The 20,626-nt window shown below is 35.3% G+C and overlaps 2 protein-coding genes across 4 annotated transcripts; one reads left to right on the plus strand and one right to left on the minus strand.

The window, feature by feature from the left end:
• Positions 1–3,026: 3,026 nt before the first annotated feature.
• zgc:110319 (uncharacterized protein LOC796111 homolog) lies at positions 3,027–7,849 on the minus strand. Of its 2 annotated transcripts, none has more exons than XM_067385129.1 (8): positions 7,759–7,849; positions 7,352–7,440; positions 7,074–7,209; positions 6,836–6,902; positions 6,631–6,742; positions 6,459–6,522; positions 6,146–6,320; positions 3,027–3,701 (listed from the first exon to the last, which is right to left on the minus strand). In XM_067385129.1, the coding sequence occupies exons 1-8, from the start codon at positions 7,812–7,814 to the stop codon at positions 3,630–3,632; spliced, it is 771 nt and encodes a 256-aa protein (XP_067241230.1). In that variant the 5' UTR covers positions 7,815–7,849; the 3' UTR covers positions 3,027–3,629. The 2 variants fall into 2 exon arrangements, with proteins under 2 accessions (XP_067241230.1, XP_067241231.1); XM_067385130.1 differs by lacking the exon at positions 7,759–7,849 and adding an exon at positions 7,620–7,736.
• Positions 7,850–10,158: 2,309 nt separating this feature from the next.
• On the plus strand, positions 10,159–19,147 carry si:dkey-228d14.5 (uncharacterized protein LOC796266 homolog). Of its 2 annotated transcripts, none has more exons than XM_067385846.1 (7): positions 10,159–10,307; positions 11,221–11,268; positions 11,350–11,421; positions 11,511–11,578; positions 12,051–12,181; positions 14,029–14,206; positions 15,593–19,147. In XM_067385846.1, the coding sequence occupies exons 1-7, from the start codon at positions 10,195–10,197 to the stop codon at positions 15,778–15,780; spliced, it is 798 nt and encodes a 265-aa protein (XP_067241947.1). In that variant the 5' UTR covers positions 10,159–10,194; the 3' UTR covers positions 15,781–19,147. The 2 variants fall into 2 exon arrangements, with proteins under 2 accessions (XP_067241947.1, XP_067241948.1); XM_067385847.1 differs by having other exon boundaries at positions 10,206–10,530; positions 15,593–19,145.
• The last annotated feature ends 1,479 nt before the right edge of the window (positions 19,148–20,626 follow it).

A 20,626-nucleotide genomic window follows, 5' to 3' on the forward strand; every position in this document is an offset into this window, starting at 1 on the left:
ATGAAGCGCATGCGCAGATCGTTTGAAGCACATCAGTGAAACACTGATCCAGGGTCGGATGACGAAAGATAAAAACCAGACAGTGGCGCACACTGACTTGAAATCAAATAATACATAATACACACAAATAAAAAATAACACACTCACATAATACATATATATAGGTGTATATATATATATATATATATATATATATATATATATATATATATATATATATATATATATATATATATATATTATGTGAGTGTGTTATTTTTTATTTGTGTGTATTATGTATTATTTGATTTCAAGTCAGTGTGCGCCACTGTCTGGTTTTTATCTTTCGTCAAAGTGTCGTGTGTGTGTATATATATATTAATGTGTGTGTGTGTGTGTGTGTGTGTGTGTGTGTGTGTGTGTGTGTGTGTGTGTGTGTGTGTGTGTGTGTGTGTGTAAGTGAAAATGTAAATTATATATACACACACACAAGAAAATAACATATAGTGGGTATACAGTGGGTACGGAAAGTATTCAGACCCCCTTAAATTTTTCACTCTTTGTTATATTGCAGTCATTTGCTAAAATCATTTAAGTTCATGTTTTTTCCTCATTAATGTACACACAGCACCCCATATTGACACAAAAACACAGAATTGTTGACATTTTTGCAGATTTATTAAAAAAGAAAAACTGAAATATCACATGGTCCTAAGTATTCAGACCCTTTGCTGTGACACTCATATATTTAACTCAGGTGCTGTCCATTTCTTCTGATCATCCTTGAGATGGTTCTACACCTTCATTTGAGTCCAGTTGTGTTTGATTATACTGATTGGACTTAATTAGGAAAGCCACACACCTGTCTATATAAGACCGTACAGCTCACAGTGCATGTCAGAGCAAATGAGAATCATGAGGTCAAAGGAACTGCCTGAAGAGCTCAGAGACAGAAGTGTGGCAAGGCACAGATCTGGCCAAGGTTACAAAAAATTTCTGCTGCACTTAAGGTTCCTAAGAGCACAGTGGCCTCCATAATCCTTAAATGGAAGACGTTTGGGATGACCAGAACCCTTCCTAGAGCTGGCTGTCCGGCCAAACTGAGCTATCGGGGGAGAAAAGCCTTGGTGAGAGAGGCAAAGAAGAACCCAAAGATCACTGTGGCTGAGCTCCAGAGATGCAGTCGGGAGATGGGAGAAAGTTGTAGAAAGTCAACCATCACTGCAGCCCTCCACCAGTCGGGGCTTTATGGCAGTGGCCCGACGGAAGCCTCTCCTCAGTGCAAGACACATGAAAGCCCGCATGGAGTTTGCTAAAAAACACCTGAAGGACTCCAAGATGGTGAGAAATAAGATTCTCTGGTCTGATGAGACCAAGATAGAACTTTTTGGCCTTAATTCTAAACGGTATGTGTGGAGAAAACCAGGCACTGCTCATCACCTGTCCAATACAGTCCCAACAGTGAAGCATGGTGGTGGCAGCATCATGCTGTGGGGGTGTTTTTCAGCTGCAGGGACAGGACGACTGGTTGCAATCGAGAGAAAGATGAAAGCGGCAAAGTACAGGGATATCCTGGACGAAAATCTTCTCCAGAGTGCTCAGGACCTCAGACTGGGCCGAAGGTTTACCTTCCAACAAGATAATGACCCTGAACACACAGCTAAAATAACGAAGGAGTGGCTTCACAACAACTCCTTGACTGTTCTTGATAGGCCCAGCCAGAGCCCTGACTTAAACCCAATTGAGCATTGGAGACCTAAAAATTGCTCTCCACCAACGTTTACCATCCAACCTGACAGAACTGGAGAGGATCTGCAAGGAGGAATGGCAGAGGATCCCAAAATCCAGGTGTGAAAAACTTTGTTGCATCTTTCCCAAAAAGACTCATGGCTGTATTAGATCAAAAGGGTGCTTCTACTAAATACTGAGCAAAGGGTCTGAATACTTAGGACCATGTGATATTTCAGTTTTTCTTTTTTAATAAATCTGCAAAAATGTCAACAATTCTGTGTTTTTCTGTCAATATGGGGTGTTGTGTGTACATTAATGAAGAAAAAAAATGAACTTTAATGATTTTAGCAAATGGCTGCAATATAACAAAGAGTGAAAAATTTAAGGGGGTCTGAATACTTTCCGTACCCACTGTGTGTGTGTGTATATATATATATATATATATATATATATATATATATATATATATATATATATATATATATATATGTTATCATTAGGCAATGGCATATATACACACACACACACACAAGTATATATATATATATATATATATATGAATTATAACATTAATATATTCAAATGTTTTACTTCAAAACATTTTTTTCCTAGTCAAAATACAACTCATTTTATGAAATTACTCAGCTTTTTTCAGACAAGCTGGAGCTGTTGACTGTTTACACTGATTACAGAAATTACACTTTTTTCCATTATGCTTTGTTGCAGAGTGAAATGCAAACATATTTAATTTGGATTTCCCAACCATGTAGAAGTAGTAAACAAGCAAGTCTGTGAAAATATCCCAAAAGGTTCATTTTTAGCTTTCAAGTTTCTATGTTATTAATCACCTAAATTCCATGTTATTTTGATACTAAGTGAAACACTTCAATTTGTGTTGTTGTTGAACATCAAATAAAGCACAGAAAAAATACTCCAAAACTGAAAATTGATGTCCACCAATAGCTAATTTGCATGTGAAGAATTTGTTCCAAAATTCCACCATCTACAGGTGTAAAGTATAGTTATATCACAGGATGATTAATGTGGTAACTGCTTCTAAAGGACTGTTTCTGGACATGTTTATATTAGATATTCAAATCTCTCATTCTGGAGAAATTAGTGAAACACATTGGTTCACAAATTGGTTGACCTTTTTATGCTGAAACACAGAATAAAAATGGAGGCTTAAATAAAACAAAATGTAGAAAAACACAAAAAAGTTCAATAATTTGTTTCAAAAGTCCTTTCAACCCAAGGAGGAGAAAAGTGGTAAAAAAAGTAGGACAAATATCTAAACCAAGACAACAGTTCATTTATGCACAACTTTAATTCATTATAGATCCTCCCGAACTGCTGGATAGCAGCTGTAGATGAATACAAACTTTCACGACTGATCTCATTCTGAAAGCAGTGGAAGATCTGCAATTATTACAAGTGGTCAATTCAGGTTTAACAATGTATCAGGATCACAGCATTAAATTCATTTCAAAGAACTCCCAATTATTTAATGAACTCTCCAGATATCTAGGGGAAATTGCAACGAGCATCGAACACTGGAATTAAAAGCATAACCGTCTTCAATCTAACCTTATCTCTCAGACAAGGAACAAACCTGTTAAAAATCATGAAGCTTGTAGCTCAGAGCTAAGTGCAGATCTAAAAGAGCAACAGTCAGAACACATAACGGCAATCTGGAAAGTGCTTACAAGTTTCTTGTATTTGCAATCACAATATTGCACTACTATAGTAGAAACAGAACAACTTACGACTTTAGGCTTGGTTAAATATTACAGTATATTCTATAGTTTCTGAACCTTAAATATGCAGTGTCTTTATGGAGTGTCTGAATCCCACTATAATTATAACACAATGATAGCAATTGAAATATGCTGACAGCACTGCCGGGTCTATGAGTCTTGCTATGAGTCTTGCAGTTTCTTCTCCAGCTCTGTAAACACCTTCGCATTGATCTCATCCACTTCATCCTCCACCTTATTGAAAAAAATATACATAGTCAGGTAAATAGTGAAAGTCATGATCACTGTAGTTAAAATTTGCAAAAGATGTTTTCATGAATAACTTTAAAGAGGCCATATTATGCCATTTTACAAGATCATGATGTGTTAGAGCTAGCTTTGTTTTTGAGGTCTACTAGAATAGGCTTTCATGCTTGAACGTTCAAAAAACATTATTTTTCACATATTTTACATGGTTGCAGCACCTCTCTTCCCAGTCTGTCAGTAACGCTTTGTTAAAGGGTTAGTTTATCCAAAAATCAAAATTATGTCATTTATTACTCACACTGATGCCGTTCCACACCCGTAAGACCTTTGTTCATTTTTGGCTCAGTGAGGCCTCCATAGCCAGCAATGACATTTCCTCTCTCAAGATCCATAAAGGTACTAAAAACATATTTAAATCGGTTCATGTGAGTACAGTGGTTCAATATTAATATTATTAAGCAACGAAAATATTTTTGGTGCACCAAAAAAACTAAATAACTAATTATTTAGTGATGGCCGATTTCAAAATACTGCTTCATGAAGTTTCGGAGCGTTATGAATCTTTTGTGTCGAATCATGATTCAGATCGCATGTCAAACTGCCAAACTGCTGAAATCACATGACTTTGGTGCTCCGAACAGCTGATTTGACACCCTAATTTATAACGCTCCAAAGCTTCCTGATGCAGTGTTTTGAAATCAGCCATCACTATATAAGTTGTTATTTTGCCGCACCAAAAATATTCTCGTCGCTTAATAATATTTATATTGAACCAAGGTACTCATATGAACTTTAAATATGTTTTTAGTAACTTTATGGATCTTGAGAGAGGAAATGTCATTGCTGGCTATGGAGGCCTCACTGAGCCATCAGATTTCAACTAAAATTTCTTAATTTGTGTTCCGAAGATTAACGAAGGTCTTACGGGTGTGGAACGGCATGAGGGTGAGTAATAAATGACAGAATTTTCATTTTTGGGTGAACTAACCCTTTAAGTTTGTCTCAATAGAGTGCCCCAGGGATGACGCGTTTTTGTAGGCCAACCGGGAAGTTAGCGGTGCACAGCATCCCTCGACTGAAAGCCTATGCATTTTTCCCATAGACTTTTTGAAAATCGCTGAAAATAAGCTCTGTGTTTAACAAAGGGTTATGACACTTACACATTTTGTCTATATCAAGACAATCTTTACAAGTTAACACAACATTTATAGATTTTGAAGCCTAAATAAAGTCGTCAGATATTAAAGGCTAACAGTAGGCTATAAACGGACTACAGCACACCATGGTCGTGGACCAACGTCACCACCGCCAAGCTTCCTCAAACTGTATTTAAAAAACAACTTCATTTATAAACATGCTCGCTGATTATGATCTGCACTGTGTATGAATACTTATCCACTTTTTCATGAGAAATGCTGTCCAAATGTCCTGTTTGTCATGATGACGTCTAAAGTCCCCGCCAAAGGAAGTAGTCCCTTTTAGCAATTTGTTAGCAACCGCCGATTTTAAGACACAGTAAAAGTTAAAAAAATCACAAGTGGGTTATAACTGGTGTGTTTTATGTCATAGATCAAAAAGTGAAAGTATTTAGAGGCTTTGTTAAACCACAGACCTTATTTCAGGCGATTTAGCAAAAACCCATTCAAAAAACCCATAGACTTTACGGCGTTGGAACCGGAAGTCCTAAAATGCTAACTCGCTTCCGGGTTTTGCCTACAAAAACGCGTCATACCTGGGGCACTCTATGAAGCCCCCGAAAAGTGCAATGTGCTCTGATTGGTTGACCATTTCCAGCAAGTTTCTGAAATGTTACATCCCTCACCATAAACATGAATTTCAACTAATTAGGTTTTGTTCCTTTTTTGTGTATGCTTTTGGTGGGAATTGTTTAAATGAGGAATAGTGGCTGCGTCCAAAATCGCATAATTTAAATTTACTTCATGACCGTTGAAAAAGTACGTTCTTTATAGTACGAATGCGTGTAGTATGAATGAATTCGGACGTACTACATCCGCTATGTTTTTGTCACATAACCTCCCAGCGTCAGTTATGTCCCTTCAACTCCATTCAAAAAATCCTCTCCCGTGGCTCATGGGAGAGGAAAGTGTCCATCGTATGCACACTTCAGAATCTCGCCGGAAGTAGTAAGTCATCCTGGTACTTCTCGGACATACTACTCTGTTCGCACACTGTTTTTCACGTACTATATAGTGGAATAGTATTCGATTTCGGATGCAGCTATTGTAACGTGTTCTTTCCCAGATGAAAACTCAAGACTACAATGGCGGCAAGAATAACTCCTTTCGGAATGGACTTTGTGCTTTGCAACTTTGTAGATATTTTTCATGCTCAAACAGCAACATTACACACTAAAGAAAGTTAAAAAAAAAAAAAGCATAATAGGTCATCTTAAATGGATGTATATCTCTCACCTGTACTACGTCGTCTACCTCAGGTATATAAAACTGCAGCATGTTCTGGATTCCATTTTTTAGGGTAACCGTGGAGCTGGGACAGCCAGTACAGGAGCCAACCAGCTTCAGTTTCACAGTGCCATCCTCAAAGCCTTTGAATATGACATCCCCACCATCCTCCTGAACCGTAGGTCTTAAGAAAAGAAAACTTTTTAACATTATAAATGTCTTTACTGTCACTTTTGATCAGTTTAATGCATCCTTCCTGAATTAAAGTATACATTTCTTTAAAAACGGTAGTGTATATGGAATTGAAACAATGTAAACATACCTGATCCTTGTGTCTAACAGCTCTTTGATCATTGAGACAATGTCATCATCATCCTCTGTAACACCTGAAGAATAAAGACACCATAAATAAATTAGACTAGCTTTGAAAATTCTACATACAGTACATAATGAACCATAATTTATTTAGTCAATCTGTGCAATGTTTGGCTCACTGCTCTCAGCATGTGTTGCTCCCATTGTGATGGCCTGTCCACTCTCAAAGAACTTAGTGATGACATCAATTGCATGTCGTTTAATGTCTGTCCATTCAACATCATCGTCTGTCTTTAATAAGAAACAATTTATTCATGAATTTAAATACAGAACTTAAGTACACTCGCTAACAATCAAACAGAATGTCTAATCGCTGAACACTACCTTAGTCAGTGTGATAAAATCTGGGCCATAAAAGACACTTTTTATCCCTTCGATTTGGAAAAGATCCCTGTTGGATGATTACAACAAATGTATTTAATACACAGCAAGGTTATGCACACTTTTGACTAATGCAAGAGCAACTGAATCAATGCATTAGATTTAATGATACATTCAAATCACTATTTGTAAAAGAACACTATGATTCGACAGTAGACAATGAAGCCGAAACTGTGTTTACCTGGCTAAAGGGGAACTCTCTGCTGAGTTTGATGTTGGGAAATCATGTGTCCCTGTCCCCAACACTGGCTTACCGGGAAGAAACTTTAGACTTCTGGGGTTTGGTGTGTCTTGAGTTAAAATTGAAATCATTCGTACTGCAATAAAAAAACAAACAACTATTCAAGAAAGAATACAGGACTGTACAACAGAAAATTAAGGAGCATTACAAACTTTTGATCATCAAAAGTGATCTGTTATGGAATAAAGAGGATATCTGGTGAAAGTAAAATGCTTCACCTGGGAATGCTTTGAATTCATACTGCTGAGACTGTATTCTGTGGAAAGCCCACATTGAATAGCACTGATTTCGGTCATTTACAGGAAATCTAAAAGAGAACATTATTGATTACAGTCATATATATGCTACTAAAATACTACCATAATAAATTAAATAATAGTAAATAAATAAAATATATAACACATTGAGGATCAATTGAATAAACAGAATTTCATTCAAACAATATAAATAATTTAAATGCATTTTGATGACAGTGGAAGTTAGTACCAAGCAAATCGTTTGACTGTAGTAGGAAATTGAACGATTCCTTAGTAACCTAGCACTACCATCATGTGACATTCTATTATGTAACAATACACATATTGGTTTTTAAATACGGTGAAAAATGCAGTATGTCATTTCCAACCTATAATGATGTGACCGTACGAAGCGCAATAGACTCCATCTTACAGACGCCGCCATTTCGATTGTTTTGAAATTTAGGACCCCAAAGCTGACAATAACTCTCCTGTTCAAAAATACGACTTTGTGTATGTTGTATGTTTTTTGTGTGTAATTTTAAATATATATAGTGCTTAGAAACATTAGCCCCTAACCTAACCAAGCGTATGAAATCAGAGTGAATGACGGCAAAACAATTGCATTGTACCTGACATGTCAGGCGCAAGTGGTTTAATGCTTTATTTCTTAAAGGGATAGTTCACCCAAAAATTAACTTTTTTCCCCCTCATAATTTACTTAGTCACACGTGTTCCAAAAACATGACTTTAGTTTTCTCTTTTATATTACACAAAAGAAGACGTGACAGATATTAGACAGAATGACAGTTCCAGTCACCTTTATTTTATGGAAAATAACACACAAAGGTGAGTCTGTCAGTCTCTCACAAGTCATGTAGGCTAAACAAATTTAACATAGCTTTTTGTGACTAATGCATGCAGGGTGTGGGATGATTGTTTGCATGTGATTCAATCAATAAGATAGTCTTTTCTTCCTTGTTGTGACAAATATCCGAGTGAAACAGCTTCTTGAATGAGAAGAGAGAAAAAAATGTAGATTTTGTCCATCTGGAATTTTTTTTTTTTTTTTTTTTTTTTTTTATTATTATGCAATAGAAGAACAACAAATACAATTACAAAGACAAGGTAAGAACAAAAGACAATGAGGGTTACAAACAATACTCCAAAAGCAAACTATGTTAGCTTATAAGACTTAAACCATGAAAGAGTCTTAGATGAAATTGATGAAGTTTCTTAAAGAGTTTACATACACATCAAAAACTTTCCTGAAAATAAAAAGTAGGGAGTTTTCTTTGAAAATGTACACTTATGAATGTAAAATTTAGCACAATGAAGCAATAAATTAATAATAAATGTACAATGAGAAGGGTCTAAATTCAAAGAATAACCAAAAAACACAATTTTTGGGCTTTTACAAAAGTTTTAATATAAGTATTTTTTAACAAAATTTGAAAAATCAATCCAGAAAACTTTACAGTAAGTACAGTCCCAAAACAAGTGACTGATCGTTTCTTCATACTGAAGGGAAAAGGAGCAATTGGCTGAAATACTATTGTTAAATTTAGCAAGTTTATAATTTATCGGATAACAATTATGGATAATTTTAATAGAGACTTCAACAACTTTATTAGATAAGATGAATTTTTGTCGATGCCAAAACTCTTCCCATTCTATATCACTAAATATGTTATTCCAAAAACTCAAACAAGCAGGTAATCTGGAATTGATTGTATCATTGTGTTTTGCTATTGTTGTGATGTCATGTGAGTGACAGGTTGTCCCGTCCTCGCATCAGTAAACACGTCATCACAGAGGAGAAGAGATGTCCCTGCAAGAGGGAGGGGAAGTTATTTTGAACAAAGATTACGAGGTCACATGAATTTTAAAAATGAAGTGCATGAACTAATACACTGCAACATTCCACAGGAAAAAAAAGGAACTATCAGTAGTTTGTCACGGAGTCACAACCATCACAAACACCAACCAACCCATCATCACCAGATCCGCCCACTCGTTCACTTTCCCAGGAGTTTTGATTCGTCACACCTGCACCTCATTATGTTACCCCATTTAAGCCCTCACTTCCTGCTGTCCTGCGTCTGGTCTCATTGTTAACTCGTACGGACCCCTTATATAGTATTTACCAGATCCTCTGTGTACCGTCTTCAGCTCCAAGTCTGCTTTGTCCCATTCACCTCTACCAGTGTGCACCTGCAAGGACATTTCAGTCAATTGCCAGCTAAGTTACCAGTTGATGTTCATATGCATACTCACCGATTGCTGAATCCAGTTCCAGTGTTTCATACAAACCTGTTGAATAAACTGTTTGTACTCTATTTGCCTGCCTGCACTCTTGTTCTGTGAGTTCTTGAAATGGTGACTTTGAGAATTCCAATGTGTGTGTGTGTGCGCGTGCGTGCATTAGGCTACATTACATAGTTATCCTTTCTAAATGGTACTTTAAAGTGTGTTTCTCTTGTAGGGTCTTTCCACAGATCTGCAAAAAGGCACTGATAGGCTCTTACAGCAGCATGATTTGTCTAAACTACAGGAATATTCAAAATCTGGCTATATGTGTATGTTGCTCACAGTCTGATTGCATTCAAAGAGTAAATTTGCCTAATGCTAAAACATTTAGAGGGAGCATTGTCATGATTAGGTGATATCTAGATGTTCTGATTTGATTTAAAGTTGGAACTTGGTCTGAGAAATTTGAGAACCACTGCTCCAAACTAACATGAGTTCAACTATGAGTAAGACCATAAGTAAACACTGACTGAGTTGACTCAACCCAAGCTGCCTTATGGCTGTCATATTGCCTTATGGCTGTTATGATTACCATTAAGGAGTGGCTGAATGTGGTGGCACGTCTCAAAGCTTTCTTTGCGTGTTTATGTAAGAATGTAGCTCATCTGGTACAGGAGACAGTAAACCGGTAAGGCCAGGAGAAAAAGTGAAAGATGCTAAAGGACGTGTTTACGTGATTTTTGAGGGGTTAATATGTCAGTCAGCTTCTCAAGACCTCGGTGGAAATATCACTTTTGAGATTATCAGCACTTTATTTTAATCTTGAAGCAACTTTCTCCAAGAAACATGGCTGTTTGGGTTGTTTTACCCATTGTTCTGTGCGCCGTCTCATTCATTGGGTGCTGGACCGTGTGAGTTGACAATTATTTGTTGTTCCTCTCAATTTAAATGACATGTTACAGATATATGCTGCTTCTCAAGGTCAGCTACAACTCTAAACTTTGTTACAGTTTGAGTAGATGCTTTTATTAGGGTCTGTTATTACTGTTAAATGTTTTAGCATTGACATATTGCATTGATATGTAGATATAGATGATAGATAGATAGATGATAGATGACAGATGATAGACTAGTTTCAATCATAATTTTTGATGTTTCAATCATAATTTATTATAATATCTACATTATAACATTGGTGTTGACGTGTAAAAGATTGTTACATAACCAGCTTAACAACAAAACATCAACAAGAGGCGAGTAATTTCAGTGCTGATGTCATAAGCATCAAGGCACATTATATTTTAAACTCAGTAACCGATCATGAGTCAGGATAAGACAAAGACAAGGCTGGTGTTTTGGGAATCTAATCAGGAGAGTCTGATCTAAAACATTTTCACATACATTGTTAGACGCTAATCAATTTCCATGTGCACAATCAACAGATTAAATTATTCTTATGCATCTTTACTAGTGCAAAAATACTGAACAGAATGAATACAGAAACAACAATATAGCACAATATTTTTACAATTTTGGGTCTGATTTTAGTCTTAGTATTTGTTCCTATTTGTTTTAAAGGGTTCTTTTGTCTTTTTCTACAGATATGGACTTGCATTAAGTTTCAACCATGTCTGCTCACTTAATAACTGGTAAAGTGATGAATTCAACCTGCATTATTTAATGTTTCCTTTATTCATGTTTCATGATAACATTATTGGGTTTCTTAAAAGGGAATACAGAAACTCGTGTCACACAAATGAAACGGGGAATTGCTGCACCCTGGATAATGTCCCCACCGTAAGGTCTGTTTAACATTAACCTCTGATACACTTGTTATTTTCCACTTCATATAATTCAAAGGAATGACAGGCATTTTCTGCTTATTTTACAGCACAAGTGGAGCAAACTTTCCAGAAAACTCCCTATTCACAGCAACAATCAATGCTGGTTCATTTTTGTGTGGGTATATAGGACTTTATATATTATGTATATTTATTAATTCACTATAAAAAAGAATCGTTGGTTTAATTTTAAAAAGTAAGTTACCTGGTTGCCTTAAAATTTTGAGTTCATTGAAATTAAAAATTTTAGTTAATATAATGAAGGTGATTGTTTTTTACAGTGTTTCATATATTTTATATATATATATATATATATATATATATATATATAGGGCACTACATAATTCCCAAAACTTTTGTTTACTTGTTTATATTAAATATTTTTAAATAACATATGAATTCAATCATTTTGATGATTATTGAGTAGGCTTAGATAAATAATCATTGCATGCAAACTTTTGACTGGTATAGTGTAATAAAGTGCATAGAATATCCAGAGGACTCTCTTTATCACTCACAGTGAATCATATTTGAACACACTTCAGATAAAATGTGTGTAAGAGTAATACATTCTCTCTTTGTCCCCACAGTTCTCATTTTCTGCATTTTCCATCATGCACACATCCTGGACAGGAACAGTGTTCATTCTCTTCTCAGTAAGGTTGCTATGATCATAGGCTGTGTGGTGTCTGCGGGTGCTTTCATGGCTGGAAACTGCAATGTAAGTACAGATAAATACCCTTCACTAATTTCACTTCCTGCTTATGGATAGCTAATAAACGATTCAGTGATGATGTGATTTCTCAGGTGACAAGAGCCTTAACAAGAGAGTCTAACACATTTCTTATTTCAGTGGCCTTACTCTGAACAGACAGACAAAAATCAAGGTCCTTAACCATATATTTTATAAGATAAAGGTAGTACGAAAACATTCCTGACAGGTCGAACATAGGTGGAGTCACAAAGCAAACTCTTCACAGGTTTAGTAGACTGTTTCCTGTAGGTGTACTCTGTGTAAATACAATGCATGCTGTTATGCACATTACACAAATTTCTACTGATAAAGTAAATACAATCCCAATAAGATTCTATGACAGGAACCCCTAAATGTTTTTATATAAAAAGCCTTTAAGGTTAGTTAAGGTTAGTTGGGTTAGTTAACCCAAAAATGAAAATTCTGTCATTTACTCAACCTCATGTCTTTCCAAACCCATAAGACTTTCATTCATCTTTGGAACACAAAGATATTTTTAATGAAATCTGAGAGCTTTCTCCCTCCATTGACAGCTACACAAATGAAACTTTGACGCTTCAAAAAACTCATAAAGACACTGGAAAACGGAAATCGGTTTAGTCCAAATTTTCTGAAGAGACACGATCACTCTTTATGATAAACAGATTGAATATAGGCCTTTGTTCACATACAAACATTCACAAACTCAGATATCAGGTGTGGTAAACAGAAGCTCAATCATATTCGCTTGATGTGCGAGAACCAATGAGGTTCATTCTCATGTGTTACCCAGCACGTTTGAGTTTCCGCAAGAGCCAATGAGGTTTGTTCTCGCTTCAAGTTGCTTCAAGCAAGTATGGTTGAGCTTCTGTTTATGTTCGCTGATCAATGTTTATATTTGGGGAAAAAAGCCTAAATTCAATCTGTTCGTCATATAAAGTGATCGTGTCTCTTTAGAAAATTTGGACTAAAATACTAAATTCATATGGATTAGTTTTACTATCTCTTTATGAACTTTTTGAAGTGTCAAAGTGGTAGTTGCTTAGCTGAAAATCACTCAGATTTCATTAAAAAAAATCTTCATTTATGTTCCAAAGATGAACAAAAGACTTTTGGGTTTGGAACAACATTAAGGTGAGTAAATGATTACAGAATTTTCATTTTTGGGTGAACTATCCCTTTAAGGTTGCCCTAGAATCAAAAATTGAATTTACCTCGGCATAGTTGAATAACAAGAGTTCAGTACATGGAAATGACATACAGTGAGTCTCAAACTCCATTGTTTCCTCCTCCTTGTGTAAATCTCATTTGTTTAAAAGACCTCTGACGAACAGGCGAATCTCAACATAACACAGACTGTTACGCAACAGTTGGGATCATTAATATGTACGCCCCCAATATTTGCATATGCCAGCCCATGTTCAAGGCATTACACAAGAGTGCGTGATTTAAGCACAGGGGCCACAGCCTGAATCGGTGCATAGTTAATGATGCCCAAAAATAGGCAGTTAAAAAATTAATTTAAAAAAATCTATGGTGTATTTTGAGCTGAAACTTCACAGACACATTCAGGGGACACCTTAGACTTATCTTACATCTTGTGAAAGAATGTTCTAGGGCACCTTTAAGAGTGATCACCAAACATGTCCCTAACCTTACCCGTATACCATCTCAATAGTAGCAAAAGTGTTTTGCAAAACAACTCAACAATAATTTTGAAGTACACCAAGGTTAAACCACTTTCTTAAACTTGTGATTTTATAATCATGTTTTGTCATGAACTGAAACATGCAAACAGATGTGAACAGATGTTGTTTCTCATGTTTTTCTTACAGCCAGTAGAGCTGCTGTTGCTCCATTACCTGGGTGCTGCCCTGAGCTTTGTGTTTGTGTGTCTGTACATGACCATCCTGACCTCCCTCACTAGTAAATGTACGCTGACGGGGTTTGAACGGGTTCTCTACCCACTACGCACCATCTCCTCATTTTTCCAGATTTCTACCACCATCCTCTGTATCCTTATATGCTCAAATTTTTGATGCTAATGCACTGTAATGGTATTTTTATTAATGATTGTTCAGTATTTCTATGATTACAAAAAGCCTAAGGTCAGCAATTATGAAGTACAGGTGAAAATTAGGACCTGTATAGATTATTTTGGGAGCAGATATCACAGTTACGTCACTGCAGATGCGCGTGCATTGTGGTGGCAGAAAAACAGTGGTAACAAATGGAAGAAAACGGGAGAGATCCATGGAATAAGAGAAAGAAAAGTCTTGTTCCTTTGCATGTCAGAATCTGAAAGCAAAAAAATGAAGCAAAACACAGACTGGACTGATGGAAACTGTGACGATTACCATACTATTAAAGCATGAATTTGATGTAAACAATAGATCTACATAATATTCACATATATACTTACAGTATTAAATATTTAAACCTGTAACATTTTACATAGACTACATTTAAACCTAAAACTTTTTTTTTATCTCACAATTCTGACATTTTTCCTAGCAATTGCGAGTTTATATCTCTTTAAAACTCGCAATTGTGAATTCACATCACCATTTTGAGGGAAAAAAGTCATAATTGCCAGAAAAGTTTATATTTAGCAATTCTGATTTGGACACTTAAGAACCACATTAAAATGTATGAATGTCATTGCATTATGTAACAAAATACTAAATTGATGCGCTGTCGTCATCGTGTTGTACCAATGTTAATTTTTACTTAGTCTTATGTAACTTTATTACTTTGAGTTTGATGAACTTAAAACATTTAAGGCAACCGGTTTCCTCAAACCATTTATATTGTTCTTAAGACTTAGTTAGATTTGTTACCTGAATTCAAAATGAATGTGTGGAATAAACTTAAAATCTTTTAGTGTAGTATACTCTGATTAACTTAACCAACACTAAAATATAAGTGAATTTAACTTAATGTGAATGAGTTTACAGTATTCATACTTCTTGGTTTTAAAACTTCAATTCCTCAAATGGTTTGAGTTACCGTGACTTATCAGGTTTTACAGCACAGACATTTTGCAAGGAAGGTGCTCAAGTGAAAAAAGGACACCCCTCTTATAATTATTTATAATTAAAAAAAAAGTAGTTACATATTGTTGATAATCTTTTGATTAATTACACTATTTAACACTATAGAGCTGTTATACCCATAGAATGAAATCAGTATCAGCAAAATCCATCTTGTCACAAGATCCTTCAGAATGATGATTTGCTGCTCAAGAAACATTTCTTATTCAGGATGCTCTGATGAAAAAACCTTTTGGGGCAACCACATATCTTTAAAGTTTTATCAAATATCAACATATTTAAATAGTTATTTAAAAATGAAATGTTTTGAATCACAACAGTTTTTCTCCATGACTTCTCTTATCAGATGGCATCCTCTTCATCCAGGAGGATTACTTCTATAAGCACATCTCTGCTGTGTTTGAATGGTTTCTGTGTGTCAATCTGGAGCTCTATGAACTCAGCTACTCTGTGGAGTTCTACTTTTTCTCCTCATCGATGCTTTCAGTACTTCTAGCAAAGAAAGAAGAGGAGAAACCTCTCATTATGGCTTAATGTCAAAAATCCTTCAGAACTCGGTTTTCTTCGGTTTTCCGTTATGGATTCATAATATATGACATGTTATAACCTCATTCGAGCAGTAGGTCTACTCAGGAGACATTTGAAGAATTTTTTTGGAAGTTGCTAGAATTTATGAGGTTGCAAGCACTGGATTTACTTTGGAACAGGATACTCTGATTTTGCTCAGAGTGGAGCAACAGGCACTTTGAACGTCTGTTTTTTTCCAAAGCACTTTTACTTTCAAAATACTATAGCATTTAACTGAGGAAAAACACCTTACAAATGCAATATTTGATCTCATATCTAGATTTCCTGTGAGCAAGAGTAACATGGTTGGTGCATGCAGTTTAAATGATTGTTCAGTGTTTACATCACACTTTTAATCTAATCACTCAGTCCCTAAAAATGTGGAATCAGCTGCTGGCAGGAAATGTGTATTTGTCAGAAATGAAAATGTCATGAGGTCCATATAGAAAAAGATAAGAATAACCATTCATAGTCTCAGGTTTATCTCAAATTAAATTATTTCCATTATCTATTATTATTGTGTCAAGAACTTCAATTCATAGACTCTAGACATAGGGTGAATTCAAGTAAACCTAGGGAACCATATGGCTAAGTGGTTCAGTTTACCTGAAATGACCCTAAAAATTTCATTCAAAGATCATTGTCAAGTTTGATTCCTGATGTTTTTTCAATGCAAAGAATTTCAATTCAAAAACAACTTTATTTCCTTTGAAAAAAGCAACAAAGGGCTCATTGCCTCTGTATGATAGTTTAATATTTCTAGAGGTATGTGGTATTCAATGCTAGTTTTCAACATTATGACAAGCCTAAAAACAGGTCCATTCACACCAAAGATAACTATAACGATATAGTTCTCAAAATCGTTCTAAATACAAAAGTTGTCCACACCACAACTATAACGGCACAGAGAAACAATATCGTTGGAATCACTTTCAGAATGAGTTTTTTTCAACTCATAAAATACGTATGATTTCGCAAAAAAAAGAAAAAGTACTAGTTCGTACAAGTGAGGTCGTACAAATTCGTACGAATTAGCCACCTTGTCAAATATGTACAAATTGCTGTGAGATCAGGTTGGATTATATGCTGCATTCACTCGCTCCATGATGTAATTACCGTAAATAAAGCGGTACATTGATGTCATACACCGATCGGTCTGTGCAGCGCCACTTCAAGTCGAACAGACATGTTCACACCTTAAATCTGCAGTGGTCAGGTTGTACAGCGGCCATATAGCTATCAGAAAATTATGAGTTTACACATTGTAATTATAAGCTCAATAAGCACATGATTTTTAGAGTTCAGAATCGTTACGGTAATTACATGGTGTGAACACAAATACAATAAGTGGAACGATATCGTCCACTGGTGTGGACACTAAATTTATCGATCTTGTTGTGAATGGGCCTTAAATGATTAGTTGACTTTAAAATGAAAATTACCCCAAGCTTTACACACCCTCAAGCCATCCTAGGTGTATATGATTTTCTTCTTTCAGATGAACACAATCTGAGTTATATTAATAAATATCTTGATGCATCCTAGCTTTATAATGGCAATGAACGGGTCCAACGAGTATGAAGCTCAAAAAAGTGCATCCATCCAAAGCAAAAAATATTCCACACAGCTCCGGGGAGAAATAAAGGCCTTCTGAAGTGAAGCATTTGTGTTAGAAAAATATCCATAGCCTATTTAATAAGTTATGAAGTAAAATATCTAGCTTCCGCCAGATTGTATTCAACTTACGAAGAAAGTGTAATGCCTCTCGCAGTTCAAAATGCTTACGCTACATCCTACGCCTTCCCTATTCAACTTATGAAAAAAGCTTAATTGACGCAATGTCAGTTATGCTTTCTTACCAAGTTGAATACGGAAGGTGGTCTGGCGGAAGCTACGTATTTTATCGTGTGGAGTATGTTTTGCTCAGGGTTAGGCTAGATTCAATTTGAATACACTCTTAAAAATAAAGGTTCTTTACTGGCATTGATGGTTCCATGAAGATCCTTTAACTCAATGCAACCTTTCCATTGCACAAAAGGTTCTTTATAGTGGAAAAATGTACTTTAGCTTAATAATATGCTCTTTACACTAAGAAAAAAATGCTCACTGAAAGTTTCTTTGGGGAACCAAAAATGGTTCTATGGCATCACTGCAAAAACCTTTAGAAATGTATTTTTGAGAGTGTATGCTGAAATCCAGCCTTGTTTTTAAAAGGGCAGATGTGTTTAATGTTGTAATGCAAAGAATCTAGAGATTGTCAAATGTCAGATCTAAGGTTTGGCTGGAATGCAAATAGTTTCACAACATAATGGCCAGGATATTAACTAACACACAATGGTATAAAAAGTCATGTGTGGTGTACAACAATGCAATGGAAGCACAAGTCGTTGTTCTCTGTAATTCTGACACACCCATTGTGTAACAAAGAAAAACACTCTTGCATGTAATAATTCACCTGGCCAGGTGAGGATTCTATCGCTGTTTTTCTATTTACAGTTTATTTGACAGCCATTTTCATTATTAAACAATGCAGTCTGTATGTATGTATCAACAATGAAGACTTTAAATTGCTATAAGAACCAAATAATCTGGCATGCTTTAACGTATAGTCTGCTTTGTAGCAACTATACAATCTCAATTACGGCATCATTTAGAATTGCAAAGAAACTTCCAGAACAGGAAGGAGAGCTACGGGACAACTTGTTCAAACTTTTGAGCTCCACATTCAGTCAGGCTGAAGGAGTGACTTTGTTTGGAGAGGTTATGTACACATACTGATACACAAACTAAGAAAGACATTGATGCAGCTTAGGACTTTGGACCTGTGCTAAAGAATACAGCAGCAGTGAACAGAGTCCTAAAACCCGGAAACAATTAAAACAATAAATGAGCATATTTGCACTTCCAGTTCCATCTTCCCAAAGTCAGTGGGTTTTGTTTGAATGCCTAAAATAAGGTCTAAGGTTAACACAAGATCAATAAAGATTTTTACATGTGTGACAAGCGGTCAAATAGGACATTAAACGTCATCACACCCAATATGGTAATCTCAATAGGTGCAGCCTTGATGTATTTATACTCGTGTTCTTTTAAACTATTCTAGCTCAAACTTTCAACTAGATTTCAAATAAAGATTGAAAGTTGTCAGAAGATTAGATGTGGTACTGTTGTGACCGAGATATAGTAAATCCTACCATCAGCTTTATACTTCTTCAGACTAGATTTAGGCTTCAAAATGAATAAAAATTGTTCATTTGAGAAGATCATAGGTAACACTTTAGAACAAAGGTCCATCATTAATAGGTAACTATGCAGGAAGTAATGCAGGACAAATAAGTAGAACTACAATAACACATCAGGTATATTATTAACTATACGGAAACAAAATTAACCAATCAGTAAGTATTTAGCAATATCAAATTTAGGACTAAGATAGTTCTTATTACTAGGGCTGGGTATTTACACAATTTTCATGATTCGATTCGATATCGATTATTTTGGATGTAGTATATCAGTTACAGTACATGGCAAATTTTCTAGAGGAAAAAAATCTCTCGAGTAATGCTGTAAACTACACATGGGGGTCAGTTGGCACTACATTACTATAATATTGAAGATTAAAAACAAATTACACTCAGTGATGTTTTTTATAATAAATAAAGTTTAGAATTACATAATCATATTTCTACTCCAATTCGTTTTTTTTTTTTAAATATAAACATTTAAATTGTGGCGCTCATAACTGATTTATTCAAACATGCATTAAATATTGAAGAACATTAAAAATTCTAATTATTATGTAACGGTGCATATATTTATCAGAATGCTGCTCTCTAGAGTTCATTTTTCTAGCTGACTGATAAGTTTTTTCTGAGGTAAATGTGACGTTACGTGACATTGTTTACAAGCTGTTTTATTGAAGTCTTTCCGCGGATGAAACACTGATTAAGCTGTTACATGAGACATGATACAGATTTCAGTAAGATGTACTGTATCTTAACATACCTTCAGATGTTCATTCATGTTTATTTCGCACTGTAACTGGTATAAAAGTGGAGAGGAGGTTCACATGTGCTCCGTGTTGCCGCTTCTCTTTAACTGAGGCGCTACAGCGATATTAAACAACGGTATTTATTTTTTGAATCTCATAAGATGGACGTCATTTGAAATCTGAGACTTTGCTTTATATCAAAAGTAACAAAGCACAAAGATGATTGCGATTTATTGGATGGGAGGCGTGCTACATGTTCTTTTCATTCATCAACTGAAAACAGACTAGACTAATCGATATTTTTTACCCAGCCCTACTTATTACACTCTAAAAAAACAACCCAAATTGGGTTGAAAATGAACAAAGCAAGCAATACAGTAATTTTTAAACAATAGTTGAGTTAAATAAAACCACCCAGCAGGTTGGGCAAACATTTAACCCAACTGCTGGGTTTGTCCATTTTCAACCCAGCATTTTGTAGTGTAGGTAATCAATAATTACTGAATGAGATGGGCATGATCAAAAACTAATAACTAGCTAAAATGTCTTTTTCACTTTAAAATATCCAAATCACTAGTAAAGACTAGGTAACACAAGTAATTAGTGATGCATTTTATGACGTTAAGAGTAAAAAAAAAAAAAAAAAAAGACAATTGCTCACACCCCAGACATTAATATTGTGATCAGTATTAGTAATTCTTTATAATTTTTCATAGTTCTTAATTATGCTATTCTCATTCAGTAATTATTGATTACCTTATAAGGGACTATTTCAGTCCTAAATTTGTAATGACTTGCTGATTAGTTAATCTTGTTTATATA

Source organism: Chanodichthys erythropterus, chromosome 5, assembly GCF_024489055.1.
Source record: "Chanodichthys erythropterus isolate Z2021 chromosome 5, ASM2448905v1, whole genome shotgun sequence".
In the NCBI taxonomy this organism is placed as follows: domain Eukaryota; kingdom Metazoa; phylum Chordata; class Actinopteri; order Cypriniformes; family Xenocyprididae; genus Chanodichthys; species Chanodichthys erythropterus.